We start from the raw sequence: 15,148 nt of genomic DNA, 5'->3' as shown, positions 1-15,148 counted from the left end.
CTTCAGAAATACTTAATTTCCTCTGGAAATGGCATTTCCCTCTCTGGTGTGGCTGCACAGCCAGGGCCTTGTGCTTAGCATGACACACGAACAGACCAGGGAACTTTACTCTCCTACTCAATCATCACTGCCATCCAAAAAAAGGACAGCATATTTTGACAGGACTCTAATCATTGCTTTTTTTCCTCCAAAGTTTCAAACTTCCTTTATAAGAAATTACACAAGCAAGAATTACACTGTCATACTGGTGTATCCTTCTACTCTTCATTTTAAAATTTGCGATGCCTTTCTCTTTCTTATCTTGGCAAATAAAAGCTGTGATAATAGGTTTACCCTCTAACAAACATCAATACTATATACCTCTCAGTACACTGTCATTCTAACCAGCCTGTATTCGGCATCCTGGGCAACTGATGTTCTCAGTTCTATCCCCCCATCACATAAATGCTATTTTATACTCATGTATCAGCAAACTTTCCAAGGTGGCATTCCAAGTTGCCAACACACTTCCTAGGCTTAGAGTGGGAGGTGTGGTGATTACCGGTAACCGCCGGTGGGGGCGGCACCATGCACGAACCGTCACTCAGCAGTGAAGGGCTACGGTTGTATAAGAAAAGCCCCCAAGCAGAACCTACTCTCTGTTTCTCAAAACCCTAATCACACTCCCATTTTCAGTATGAGATGTTTTCACTCCTATTCTGTTACACTGTTCAAATCACCCTCCATGCCTAAATTCCTTTCCTCTTTCTCTACCCATCACCATTTGCTTCCATCAAATGAAATAGTCCATTTGAGAATGGCAATTTATTTTGGTTGAAATATTATTATCAACAGATGATAGCTATACTTGTGGTGAGCACAGCATAACATGCAGACTTGTCAAAACACTATGTTGCACATGTGATAGCAATGTAATATGTTGCACATGTGATAGCAATGTAATATGCTTCAGTTAAAATAAAAAAAATATCATCATCATTATTCTGGGGAGAAAGTATTAGTGTATGCCTTACTATTGACTACACATAAAAAAGAAATGTAAATTAACTGTTCCATATGGCTATCTATATCTGTCCAATTACTTTTACACATACAGAACCATAACTAATGTGTGTGTGTGTGTGTGTGTGTGTGTGTGTGTGTGTGTGAGAGAGGGAGAGGGAGAGGGAGAGGGAGAGGGAGAGGGAGAGGGAGAGGGAAGGAGGAGGCGGGGAGGCAATCGTTTTTCACAGATAAAAGTTGACTCTTTCCTAAACTCTATTACAAACAGCACACGACCCTGTAATACTGAATGCCATCTTGGACCACTCCCCACTAAAGTTTATTTCAGAATGAAATAACAAACTTATACTTGTAATACCAACTTTTAAATGAGCATCATCCAATGTGCAAAAGAAATGAACATAAAACCTCAAAATGCGTGTTTAATGCCGTTCATGTCCCTCTCCTGACTCCTGCATGTTCTCTCAATGCATGCCCAGATTTTCCTGGTAAAAAGCTGAGAGGGTTAAGAAGCAGACTCCCCAACTGCCCAACCCCACTGTTAATGATACAGTCAAAAGAGCTATATGGATAAAAAAGCTAGAGTTAATGCCTGACATTAATAAAATATTAGATTAGCATTAGATTAGTGAAACAGGAAAAAGTAATGGGTGACTTATGTAAAACTTTTCCAGTTTGGGCACAAATCCTTAAAGTGATATATACAATGTGCAATGCACTATACAAAATGCCAAAGCATCAACTCTAGCTACCTTCTCTGAACTTAAAGTATAGTCGATAATTTTTCAATTATTTTTGACATGATAACGACTGAGCTAAGAATTTAAACCACAATTATCATATTCAGTCTCAGAAAGCAAGGGTTTAGGCATGAGAGAAAGCACAGCACCAAGAAAATATGATGCTAACAGAGGAGCCCTTACGAAAAGAAGAAATGAGAGGAGTCAAGAAAATGCAGGGTTCTTCAAGTCGAATGTGCAGTTTTAGGAAGGAAGGTATAAACAAAGGTTTAGGATGAGGACATAACTTAATTATATTAGTTATTAAATGTTCCATAAGGTTCTTCAGATTACAGTTTTACAAGCAGAAGAGGTGATCACATTATAATGAGAAAACGTAGGTGGAAAAAAGGTGACCAAAAACCCAAGGTGCTTATCCCCCCCACGCCCCCACCCCCCTGCCGACCACCTTCTTCTCAGAAGAAAAATGATCATATGTGGACTTTCCCAAGGTTCCTAGGGAGCAGAAAGGATCAAGTATTTGTAAGATTTCAGTGTGTTTGAATGTTTGATGGCTAGTCCTCTAGTGTAAAGGAAAGGCATGCCTATAGGAAAGAGAAACGGACCTAGCAAGAGGGGAGAAATTATAATGAGGCCGGAAGATGCAGGGGTTGCTACAGGGAAAGAGTCAACTCTGGGAACCAGAAGACGCAACACCTGCAAAAATGACCAACGAGAAGAAACGATGAAGAAAATTGTGAGAATAAAGAAATGTTGTAATATGTAGAGACACGAAGACAATAGAAGGCAAGACAAAGATGACCGTCTTGGTAAAGGGAAAGCAAATTCATCTTTACGGAAGAAAAACAGTGACTCCAGAAGATGGAAGAGCATGTGGAAGGTTCTGGATACCTACTAAAAGAGGAACTGTTAATGACAGTGAGCACCTCACATAGGCTCAGTTCAGGGAAATTTAGACAGACCTTTTTTCATAAATGACACGAAGCTCAGTGGTGAAGGGGTTAGTGGTGATCCAGGACGAGCATATAGAGTGGGGAAAAAGAAACAAAACACCTTTGGAAACATTACAGAAGTGGCTCCAGAGAAAACCACAGGCAAGTACATAAGACTTTGTTTTTAAATAATTCCTAAGTATAGACAGAATTACATTCTTATTTGTAACTGTGGTTGATGTGGACTCCCTTTAGCATCAAAAAATCAACAAGCATGCCCTATTTTTCTCCTTTTCTCTCCTTACTACCATAGCCAACAACCAAGGACAAAAAAAAAGGAACAATTTTATCAATCAATCAAATTCATGACAATATAACTCCTTTAAAAAAGTTTCCAAGTAGTATAAAGAAAATTCTATCAATTGGAGCCTGAAAAGGAAGCATTCTGGTATTCTGTAACTCATTTGGATGAAAATTGGTTTTGTTGATAGAATACATTCCAAATGAAAGCAGTCATCAAAAAAGCATCAGGATGTGGTTGTAGTCAAAGAAAATGGCAAAGAATAAATAATCACCATGTTCTTTACTTCCTTTTGCCTTTACGGTTACTGTGATGTTTTCTTTTTAATCTTTTTTAACGTTTATTTATTTTTGAGAGAGAGAGAGACAGAGCACAAGCGGGGGAGGGGCAGAGAGAGAAGGAGACACAGAATATGAAGTAGGCTCCAGGCTCTGAGCTGGCAGCACAGAACCTGATGCAGGGCTCGAACTCAGAGACCGCGAGATCATGCCCTGAGCTGAAGTCAGACACTTAACCGACTGAGCTACCCAGGCGCCCCTAAAAGTCTGACGGTTTTCAAGGTAATTACTGTAAATAGCTCTGTTAACTATTTGAGAATTTTTGAACAGCAAGTTTTAAAAAGCAGGTCTTATGTTCTTTCCTTAGAACATGAGTTGCCTAAAAGTAATTAATGTCATTTTGGCAACTGCCTCAGAGCCACTATCCCACACACATTTTCAAGATGAAATGTTCTGTATCAAATTAACATGCTGAATCATGAAGCCAATGGTTGGTTCCACCACATGCAACAGACATAATTTTAGAAGACTGGCTCCATTACAGAAACCCAAGTAGCTACTACAGGTTTTCGGAGACACGGCCATACACTTGGTAGGCTGGGAATCGCTTTGTACTTGGGTCTCTTCAGCCACTCCCACGGCCCCTGGTGAGACCTGTGAGTCACCCTGAGCTTGAGTTTTTCACCTTCCTCCTCCCCATACCAAAACATCACAATTTATTTCAACGCTGACCACAGAGAGAGAGAAAAAAAAGGCCCAAATGCCTAAGTTCTCTGAGCTATGCAGACTGTTGCTCTAGAATGGATGCCTACCTAGTTCAGCTAATGCCAGGACACTACACCAATTTCTTTTCTATTTTCAAATAGATGTCGTAACAGTATTATCACAGGCATTTTTGAAAAAAGCAAGCTACAAACCTTCCAATGCTCTGTGGTAAGCGGGGAAGGGAAGATCAGAACAGAAGAGAACGGAATGACTAAAAGTTTAGGAAGGGATTATATCCAGAGATGGAAAGTCTGAATGAAGATGCAAACTCAACACCAAACCTAGGAGACATGGAAAAACTCACCTTAGACCTCAGTTAGCACAGGTTTACTGTATGGAATTCAAAATGGCACTTCTCTTGGGGAAAAAAAAGAGTACAACAATCTTTTCACTTATTTAAGCTGGTTTCGGAAAAAGAAAAAAAAACACCTCAGTATTTCGTTATGCAATGAGTAACTCTTGAGGTTATCACTCATCAAGACTAATAACCCCAGTAAATATTTAATAAACGTCATACGTTGGCTTCAGCTTTGAAAAGGGATTCAAATGAAGCCTACGACCTGGTTCCTAACTTTAAGGAGCTCACAATCTAGTTAATATCTATTCCTATGTATTACTTGGTTATGCAACTAACAACAAGTATCAGAGGCACAGAATTTGGCATACAATTCTATCAGTCGACTTGTATAATAAAGTCTGAGTCAGTGAATTTCATGAAAATGCTCCAAATATGCGTTGTAATCAAAGAAAATTCCACAGCGCAAATCAACAGAACTATTTATTTCACAGACCAGGATCTCATTTAGAAAGGATCATGAATATCAATCACCAAAAGGTGCAACTACCAAGTGATCACTGAAATTAAGAGTAACTGCCAATGCCTTTAGCTGCTTTTGAGAATTCTCCAAAGCTTTATCAGGGTAGAAAGGAAACATTGTATTCAAACTGTAAGTAAGTACGTACACACCAGAATTCAAGCAGAGAAGTTTTGCTTACATGTCTGGATACAGCTCTATGAGGCAGGTGGGTAATTCCTAGAATAAAGAATTGAGTACAAGATGAAAAAGCACCATCACCCAGCATTCCATTATGTCTGGGGCATCTACCTGATTCTCCCAGGCAGGCAGCTGGCAGCTAGGCTTTAGGGATTTAACAAGACCAGCACCCACAAGATAGTTCTCCAACTGCCTTACGCCCCACCACTCATGTCCCAGAGAAAACTGGGCCTGAAAGAAGCTACAATGCAGAAAAGAAATCCCCAGAGTGCCACTGCTTGGTTTTTAAGCCAAACACCAGAGAACCCGACTCTGCAGTTCTAAGGACACAAGGCTACATCTGAACACAGAGCACATTCCGCGACGTTCCTATGGTTGTTCGAACTGAGAAAAGCAGAGTAAATACGATACAACTTAAAATTGCATGACTACAAATAAAGATTCCAATGTACAGAATACAATTTTGCCTTTTTAAGTAAGTTCCTAAGCTTAAAACACATAAAGCTAGGAAAATATTTATACTATGAATTAAAAAATTATACAATAAATCCTTAGAAAAATTATAATTTATAATACAATACAAAAAATTTAAGTGAAGTAATTTTGATCAGCTTCAAAATACGCTACACTTGTTTTGCAAACAACTTTATTTTTTTCTCACCAAAACAAGCCTTAGCCACAAGTTGAAGGAAGTCACAGAAGTCAGGGGTTCACCAGCTCCCTGTTTTACCTTGATCAGAGACTTTTCAAAAGGGGTGACTAGAGAGGGTACTGGAAAAATAGAAATTATTACCTCACTTATTTTTCACTTACAAAAATAAAGCATAATTAATTTCTGTACATAAAACGTGCATTAGTATCATTATCATGGCACCAAAAAAAAAAAAAAAAAGAGCCTGATGAGAAATTAATGATTCCAAACATTTTTAACACACAAATTTAATTAATTTACTTCTCAAACTAATCACACATCTTCTAGAGTTAGTAGTAATGAACACTGAAACATGACTGCTTTAAAGCATGACTGCTTTAAAAAAATACATCTTAGATGTCTGGCTACATGAATTTCATTGAGCATGAGGCATAAGATTATTTCAAATTTAAACCTAATGAACTTTGACATTTCACAGTACTCAAATCCAAAGTGGAAGACACAATCAAAATGGACAAAGACTGCCTAAACTTTCAAAAAGAACATTTTTACAATCACACTCGTGTGTTCCAGGATATTAACATTTCAAAATCAGAAAATTTCCACTGTCAGAACCATTAACAAAATCATATTCCCTGAATAATTAGGGAAGGACAGACTAGAGTTTTAATAGCCACGTAAGCTTCAGGAGATCACTGTCCCATGTACAACATGCGCATCCACATGCAAAAGTAGCTTTAAAATAATGCTTTTTAAGATTAGCAAGTTGCAGTTTTTTTCTGACACATGTGAGTGGTGGGTAAAGGGGAAGCTGATGTGTTTCCTGTGTTCTGATTTCATACTTTTACGTTCCGGCTATTGCTGTGCTGAGCTGCATACTTATAAATACCTAAATAGCCTCCAACTGTGATTTCCAGCTGAGAAACCAAATTTGTCAAGTTCCCCTCTGGAAAAAAAATGGGTGACTTATCTATCTTACCGAAAGCAATTTGGTTAAATAAAAAAAAAAAAAAAAAAAAAAAAGGAATGAATATTTGAAAAGGAGAAATTACTATAGCTACATAAATGTTCAAAAATAGAAACCTATTCAAATTTTAAGCTCAATGAGTAATCAAAGCTAAGTTTCACAGAGAGCTAAGCTAAGCTCAAAGAGATTTAAACACATGAAACACCACTCCCTAAAAGGTAACAGAAACCAGAGGTCCTAATCGCTTTCAAGCAGTAAGGATACACATAAAGTCTCATTTTATGAAATGCATGTCATATACAGTTAATACAATTGCTTTTACTATTACTGAAGCAAATTCATTTTAAATAAACTGATTCAAAAATGTTTTCAAGGTTTTCTAATGGCAAAAAAAATCATTCTCCTGAAAAGAATTACCACTTTAGTAAATTTAACTTATAAATCTAAAAACCATATTTTACCTAAGCCGAAGTTGATAGTCACTTAATAAGGAAATACAGGGAAAAAAATGGAAAAAGACTTATTTAGGATGAATAGTTTTAATATGTACAACATTATTTAAGATACATATTCACATTTTCCCTCTTGTGTAGTAATATGCCTACTTAAAAAAAATACAAATTTCTTTCTCTGGATGTAATTTGGAAATAAAATTAAAAATAAATTTTGCTTTTGTACAGAAATATTCAGACATACTGCTATCTGAATACAGTAATTTCACTACCCTAAGGCAAAAACATGGGCTTATTTTCAAATTATTTTAAAAGCACCGTTAATACAGAATTTTACACTGAAATTTGTATTATCCTATCTGACAAATCAGTTAACCTAAACAAATTACAATAAAGAAAATCAGCTTTTTCAAGAACCATCACTTTACACACCAGTCATATTAAAGAACAGAGAAGCATTTAATGTATGAATCATGCCAGAAACATTTTTATAATCAAGTGAATTATAACCATCTCCATTAATAGTGTGTTAGAAAGACAAGCATCAAGGGTTAATCACAAAACAATTTGCCATTAAGCCTTCTCAATTTAGTTCAGTGAATACATAAGTTGCAACAAAACGATACAGAAACCAATTATACCACCAAGAACAACATCGTCGATGCACTCTGTAGACTACTACAAGAATGAGGGGTGCCACTTTCTTCTCTAGAGGTGGGGGAGCCGAGCAAGGGACTAGCTAGGAGCTGTACTGGGGAGAGAGATCACGTGGTTGCCTTTTACTGTTTGATCACAGCTGCCCCACTGCGCGTTAAGCCCTGGGTGAGCAAAGGAAAGAAAGAAACAGGAGACTGCTTCGGGTTTTCATAAGCCAATGACTTCAGTCCCTGAATCAAAGTTACTGGTTATGTAAATCCAAAATGACACAAGTCTTGCCCTGAACCCCTTCGTTCTGTGACGTACCATCAACACCATCTGCGGTTTCGCTTTCTTCTTCTTCTTCTTCTAGCATTTCAAAAGGAGTCATTATATCATAGAGAAATGAGAGGAAACCATAAAACCAATCTGAACTCTCCTCTGCTAAAATATTAAGGACTTCCTCAAGAGAATCAATATTTTCATTACTGCCATCTTTGGTCAGGCCTACATAAGAATAAAGGAAGAGAGAAAGACAAAATAAGGAGAGCAGTTAGGTGGAAAAAAGAAGTTGAGGAAGAGTGATCTCAAAAAGGATGTGCATCATGGTCACAGAAGTTTATGGAAAAGGCATTTTGGAAAATAAAGAGGCTGATTAAGATGCACACCTTACAATCAACTCTCAATCATATGTACCACAGGAAAGGTCCAATTCGACCAATCCTCGCCATTCCTACCAGCCCCTAACCAGGTTTGCCTTTCTCTCAGTAGAGAATCTAGAGCCCCAAAACACAAAATTGCCTCAGCCAAAATCAATTGATTAATGTCAGTGGAAGAACGAATGAAAGTACTATGAGGGTAAAAAGATAGATACTTCTGACCAACCTCCACATTTGCGGAGTTACCAACCAGATATTATCGAGAGTTGATTATACAAGCATTTACATATATCAGTACATATTCATTGCAAGAAAATAAAAAGGTTCATTTCCTCACACTTTTCCCCTTGGACCCAGAGTTAACTTTAGAAACTCTGGAATTACATGACTCCCAAGATTACTGTCGATAGCATCCACGGATAGACATGTACATATATTCAAATTATATCAGATAATCAACTTGAAGTTTAACACAGTAAGATGTTAGCTGTAATTTACAGTGTTCTGGCTACTGACTCATGGTCCTGTAATTCTGACCAAGGGTAAGAGTCAGTTATTAATCATAATTCACTCTGCTTACCAATATTAAATTTGATCCAGGTCCCAGTCAGTCATTTGCTAAGAGGAATCTTCCAAGGTTCTCTTTCCATACGCCTAAGAAATAAGCTTCTACTGCAAAGGCCCTGGCTCCTGTTTTTGTTGTTGTTGTTTTGTTTCGTTTAAGTATTAGTCCCAAAACAGGCCATCGAAATGGAAAGAAAGCAAAGTATATATTTATATCATAGGTTTTTCCTGTGAAGAACTGGCTTTGGGTAAGAAACATCTCTGGACCCAGTAAACATAAAAATCCACCAATACTGCCAAGCCATATATAACAAAACCCATAATTGTGAAGAAGAAAAAAAAAACAACACAGGGTAAAGGGCTTTGGCTGTAAAAAATGTGAACATCCATGACTTTAGAGCTTTTCAGATTATAACCACCTCATTGAGTAGGTCAGGCTTGGACAACTCAAACTTTCTCCATGTGGCATAACCGCCAGCAATCAATATTGGCAGCTAAGCCACAACAATAAGACACCTAGTATAAATATTAAAGTATACAGTGTATTTCCCCCACTCTGGTCCACAGAAAAGCTACATCATATCATTCTTTGTGTATGGGGGGTAGGAGAAAACAAATTGCAGTATTCTGGTATTTAAACTACTTGTTGGTACAACTAGAATGTTTTCCGCTGAACTTAACAGTTGACAAGGGCTATGAACCGAGGAGGTCTGTATTTCCCATTCAAATCTCTGTGGGAGTAACATTGTTTCTTCTTCCTGCCTTAAAATACTATAGCTGTATATTCACAATAATCATGTTTCTTTTTCTCCATTTTCAAGTACTAGTACTTCCAAGTATCAAATACAAATTATAAAACTTTACTACCCTTCAGTATGACAGGCTGAAGTGTTCAACAAATATGCAGAAGTATCTGGACAAAACTATGACTCAAGTATGCAACCTTCCTGTGGTTCTTAAGACAAAAATACTACTTCAAGGAGAAAAAGGGAAATATTCTGGGGATATAATTCCTCAGCCTCTGAGAGCAGACCTGAACCCAAGGGCGAGGCGAATGCCTTTGAGTGGACAAGATCCAGTTCACTCATGGATGCATCCGGTCTACAAAAGCTTATCAAGGCTCTAGGAATTGTGGATGGTGTTCCTTTTTGTTCTCCAGCCATGCCTGGTGTGGTGCCAGCTAGGTGCTAGTCACGGACAAAAGGACAATCGCGTAATCCTTAGATAGTGTTACTCTACGATGATGCTACTCTAGGCATTTAGTCCTTGGATCGTTTTCCTGTTAATTTTATTCAGGGAACAAGTTTTCAAAGAATACAATGTCCAACAATGTAGTTTTCAATAATCCAAACCATTATCAAAGGTACGTTAATTTAAGTAATTTGGCCACAGAAGTAGGAAGTATGTAAACAGGCTGAATATTTTTGAAGTATATCATCAGGGCCATGGCCAGAAACAATGAAGTGAGATTAATGATGGCTGTTCAGAATATCTTGATTTACCCACACATATTTCATTCTCTCTTTATATTCCACAAGAAAAACCAAATCTTAAAATGTGAAATGTAAATATGAATGGGTACATTTCCTCAAATTGATAACATTTAGATACACGCAGATTTAAGAGTGCAGAAAGAAATACTTATGAAAGAAAGGCCAACCCTACGAAAGTTCAGCATATCTCAACTGTTACTATATCTACAAGCCAAGCTCTCCCTTATCTCCAGCTTCCTAACTACGTCTGTCCCTCTGGTTTCCCTGTGCCTTAATCCAAAGCCCATACCTTGAGCAGTCTCTCCAGTGAGAATGTACCCAACAAGTCTGGTTTATTTTGGGATACACACTCACTGAATTTGCTGCCCCCACCCCAATACCTTTCCCTGAACATACAGAGCCCATTAATGACTCTGTAACCAAAGAATTCACCAGGCTCTCGTTTTCAAACGACCTGCCAGTAACAGCAGTGCAACTAAGCTACGATAACCTCACCAACTAAAAAAGAACTTTAGTTATAAAATTCAATTCCAGTCAAGCTTGTATTTCATGCAGAGAATTCAATCACTACAGAAATAGGGTGCAAGGACATAGGTGAGCCAGACTGCTCACTTCTGGTTTGTTTCAGCTAACTGTGAAGCCACAGGCTGTGAATTAGGACATTTATATGGTAAGATAGTTTATCTTAGCCTTTGTGCATTTAATAGTCAAATGACCAAAATGAACGCTGAGATTCACCAAAATTGGTTCTACCTCCAAATATACAATTTTTATAAAAGGAACAAGTTATAATTTGCCCATACCACATATATGTCTATTGTAAATGGCAATGTTCTAAGTTACAATGAATTAACCTCTTAATGGTTGCTTAAAAACAGTACAGGAAATAAACTCTTGCAAACTAAAACACTAAAAATCAAGTTATTAATGTATTTGCTATAGGAATCAGCGTGTTCTATAGGCGAAATAATATATTTTAATATTTAATAGTTGATATTCCCTGAGAACCACATAGCTGATTTCCAGCCCTCCCCCCAAAAAACCCAACAAAATGTAGCAGATGGAAGTAATATTATCTCTAAAAATGAGGAAACATGGCCCACATGAAGTTATCTTTAAAATGAAAAAGCTTCACTACTCAGAACCCATCGTTTAAAGTAATATAATGGAATAATAAACCATTTATAGGCAAGCAAATTAGCATCATTCCAATATGTTAAATTCTATATATTTTACTTCCTTTACATGTCCTGGATTATAGTCTTCTGAGGATTTACCATATTCATAGAAAAATTTAGATATGTAATAACAAAATAATAGAAAATTCCATTAAGGTTAAGACAAAGAAAAAACTTCATGGATAGTAAGCTTCCACTGGCAAGCAGCAAACCTAATTCTCACTGAGCAGTAATAAGCAAACATAAACTAAGGTCAAAATTAGGAAGCTAAATTACACTTAGTCACAACTATAACTTTTTTTTTCATATTTAGAAGTTACTGTTTTATAAGGCCGTTAAGATTGACCATTGGTTGGGGCGCCTGGGTGGCGCAGTCGGTTAAGCGTCCGACTTCAGCCAGGTCACGATCTCGCAGTCCGGGAGTTCGAGCCCCACGTCAGGCTCTGGGCTGATGGCTCAGAGCCTGGAGCCTGTTTCCGATTCTGTGTCTCCCTCTCTCTCTGCCCCTCCCCCGTTCATGCTCTGTCTCTCTCTGTCCCAAAAATAAATAAACGTTGAAAAAAAAAAAATTAAAAAAAAAAAAAAAAGATTGACCATTGGTTATAAATGTGATATCCTCTCATTTTTTTTCATATCCACAAAATAGACACAAAACTGTGTGTCTAAGATGAATTTCTTTGCACTAATACTCTGGCAAACATAGTGTACAATACCATGTCTTATTTGAAATTTTTCTAAATAATTTAGTATATAAAATTTTAATACATGTAACACTACATAGTAAAGCAAAGGAGGCAATGCTGTTTCACAAGCAGAAACACACATCTCACCAGGCCAGATTATATAAAATATTAAAATCAGTACCATCCTTTCTAGGAAGGCAGCATTTTAAAACAAATGAGGGGGTGCGCCTGGGTGGCTCAGTCAGTTAAGCATCCGACTTCAGCTCAGGTCACGATCTTGCGGTCCGTGAGTTCGAGCCCCCCGTCGGGCTCTGGGCCTGGAGCCTGCTTCTGATTCTGTGTCTCCCTCTCTCTCTGCCCCTCCCCCGTTCATGCTCTGTCTCTCTCTGTCTCAAAAATAAGTAAACATTAAAAAAAATTAAAAAAAAAATAAAACAAATGAGGGAATATCACATATTTATATATTACAAGAAATATCTCAATGATAAAAGACAGGTAATTCTAGAGATAGAAAGAGAAAGTTTCAAGATTTCTAAAATAAAGAAACCCAGCCAAAAACTACTGGTTCATATTTTAATGTTACCTTTAAAATATGCATAGGACACTTTAAAATGTTTAGTACCACTATTTTATTTCAAAATGAATTTATGTAAGCCTTTAGAAACTTACATTTTCAAATGGAAGTGAATTATGTCAACTGATGATAATGAATGGCTATAATTACCATATCTGAAAACAGGCTAGGACGTTATCTATATGCTCAAATAATTAAGTTCAGAATATGAAGTGCTTTAAATCTGAAAACAGATATGAAATTATTATGCTTATAAAAATATTACGTGCAAGAGCTATACACTTATCCACTTATAAAAGTAAATTGAAACGTAAGTCCATGGAAAAACAATTAAGCCTCAACACATCAGTAAGAATGAAATATACAATTAAGTTGGGAAAATATCTTCCATAAAATGTGTACGACTGACATAGATATTATTAAGGCAAACATATTGTTTTGTTTCCAGCAAAAAGTAAAGAATCTACTTGCCTAATAAAACTTTGGCATCATCCACATCAAAATCTCCATCACCATCAGCATCATAGACTCCCAGTTTTCCTGCAAAGGGGAGGAAAAGATGGATGGGAAGAAAGGAGAAAAGTTTGATAAGGTATTACCACTTACTGCAGGCCTGAACATTAGCCATAAATGTTACCGATCAATGTAATTCTTTGCTCTCTGAATCCTGAAAATCCTGAAGATCCTAACTGAATACCTTACCTACAAGTAAGTGACAGGCAATTCTCTTACAGATTCAGGAACTGTCTGGCTAACAATCTAAGAAATATAACTGAGCTAAAATATTTTCTTTAAAATTTTAATAGTGTCTGATTTAATCCTTTCAGAAGAATTTTATTACGCTACTAAAAAAGATTTTAGGTAAAATTTTCAACATATATAAGAAACATTCTTGAGGTGTTTCTAACATGAAACTTAATGCATCTAAAGTAGGAAAGTTCCTACCACCATCAATATTCAAAACAAAAGGAACACCCGCCAAACGTCAAATAAAGACTAAATATAATTAATATTTATTAATATCAAGTATAAATACTGAAAATAAGAGGGCAATTAATTTTATATTTTATAAAATAATGGTTTACAACAGAAATATCATGACTCAACCTTAAAGACTTCTGGAAATAAAGTATGTAAAACTGGCTTTCTGAAATTCAAAGGAAAACTTAATTATCTCACCTAAAACTTAATTAGCACTAGCTATCTATTAAAGAAAAAAAAAAGGATTAAACCACAACTTGAGAAGACAACAGAACCAGAGCCTTTCCTCTTCAAGCAGAATAAATATGTATCTTAAGGCTTTATTATCTAGGAGCACTGCTACGCTTAGCACTTCAAATATGAGTCGGATACATTCAACCCTAAAAAACGTCCTAAAATCAACATGATTTATAACTCATTATAGGATAATGGCTGTGAAGAGACATAACGTACGGAAATATTTTAAACAACAACCACAAATACATTAGCATTAGTACTAAAACATCAGTTTGTAGTACTGTTATCTCTTTAATAAAAAGTAAATTAAAACATTGCCTAAGAGCAGGCAGAACTTTTGGAGAAAAGTGGCTGTGATCAATCTTTACCCTCCCAGAGCCTTCGTTCTACTTAGGGAACTAGTTAACTTGCCATGTAGAAGTCTGGTTTAGAAAACGCATTAGAAATGATGGTGATAATAATAATAATAGTAATAATAGTGATGGACAGATAAGGCAGTATCGTTTCCATTACTAAGAAAATAGAAAGCACTGGTCTGCACGTTGAGGCAATCTATAGCACAGAGCTCAAGTAACATTAAAAAGACAAAATATCAGGGCGCCTGGGTGGCTCAGTCGGTTGGGCGTCTGACTTCAGCTCGGGTCATGATCTCATGGTCTGTGGGTTCGAGCGATCTGTGCTGACAGCTCAGAGACTGGAGCCTGCTTCGGATTCTGTGTTTCCCTCTCTCTCTTCTCCTCCCCCCTTGTGTTCTATCAAAAATAAATAAACATTAAAAAAAAGATAGAAAATACCATACTTTCTGACAAACTTCAAGGGGGAAATTGGTCCTAGCATTTATATTCTCTGATGCATGTGACAACTAAGTTAATAAAATAAGGATGACGTTTTAGAGATATCACAAGTAGACTTAAAATGCATCTCCAAAGGCCTACCTTGAAGTACCTCTGATAAGTTATAACGGAAGTCCTTTGCTTTGGCTGCATGCATGTAAAAACATGAAAATTGTTACTTGCTCTTAAATGTATAATAATTTTAAATCTCTTCGCTTGTTTAATA

General features: G+C 36.8%; 1 protein-coding gene across 5 annotated transcripts in view; it reads right to left on the bottom strand.

Annotated features, from left to right (window-relative positions):
- ASPH (aspartate beta-hydroxylase) overlaps positions 1-15,148 on the bottom strand; it is a 229,473-nt gene that overhangs the window by 168,394 nt on the left and 45,931 nt on the right. For 3 of the 5 annotated variants that reach the window (XM_040487720.1, XM_040487722.1, XM_040487723.1), the window contains exon 3: positions 13,343-13,411. In XM_040487720.1, the coding sequence (XP_040343654.1) occupies positions 13,343-13,411 (69 nt within the window). Of the gene's footprint in view, positions 1-7,155; positions 8,228-13,342; positions 13,412-15,024; positions 15,070-15,148 lie in introns of those variants that run through there. The other 2 variants (XM_040487721.1, XM_040487719.1) reach the window with 2 other exon arrangements.

This window comes from Herpailurus yagouaroundi, unplaced genomic scaffold, assembly GCF_014898765.1.
Source record: "Herpailurus yagouaroundi ecotype Mexico unplaced genomic scaffold, PumYag 165, whole genome shotgun sequence".
NCBI lineage: Eukaryota > Metazoa > Chordata > Mammalia > Carnivora > Felidae > Herpailurus > Herpailurus yagouaroundi.
Note: the sequence above shows the minus strand (reverse complement) of the source record. Positions and strands in the feature narration are given on the sequence as shown.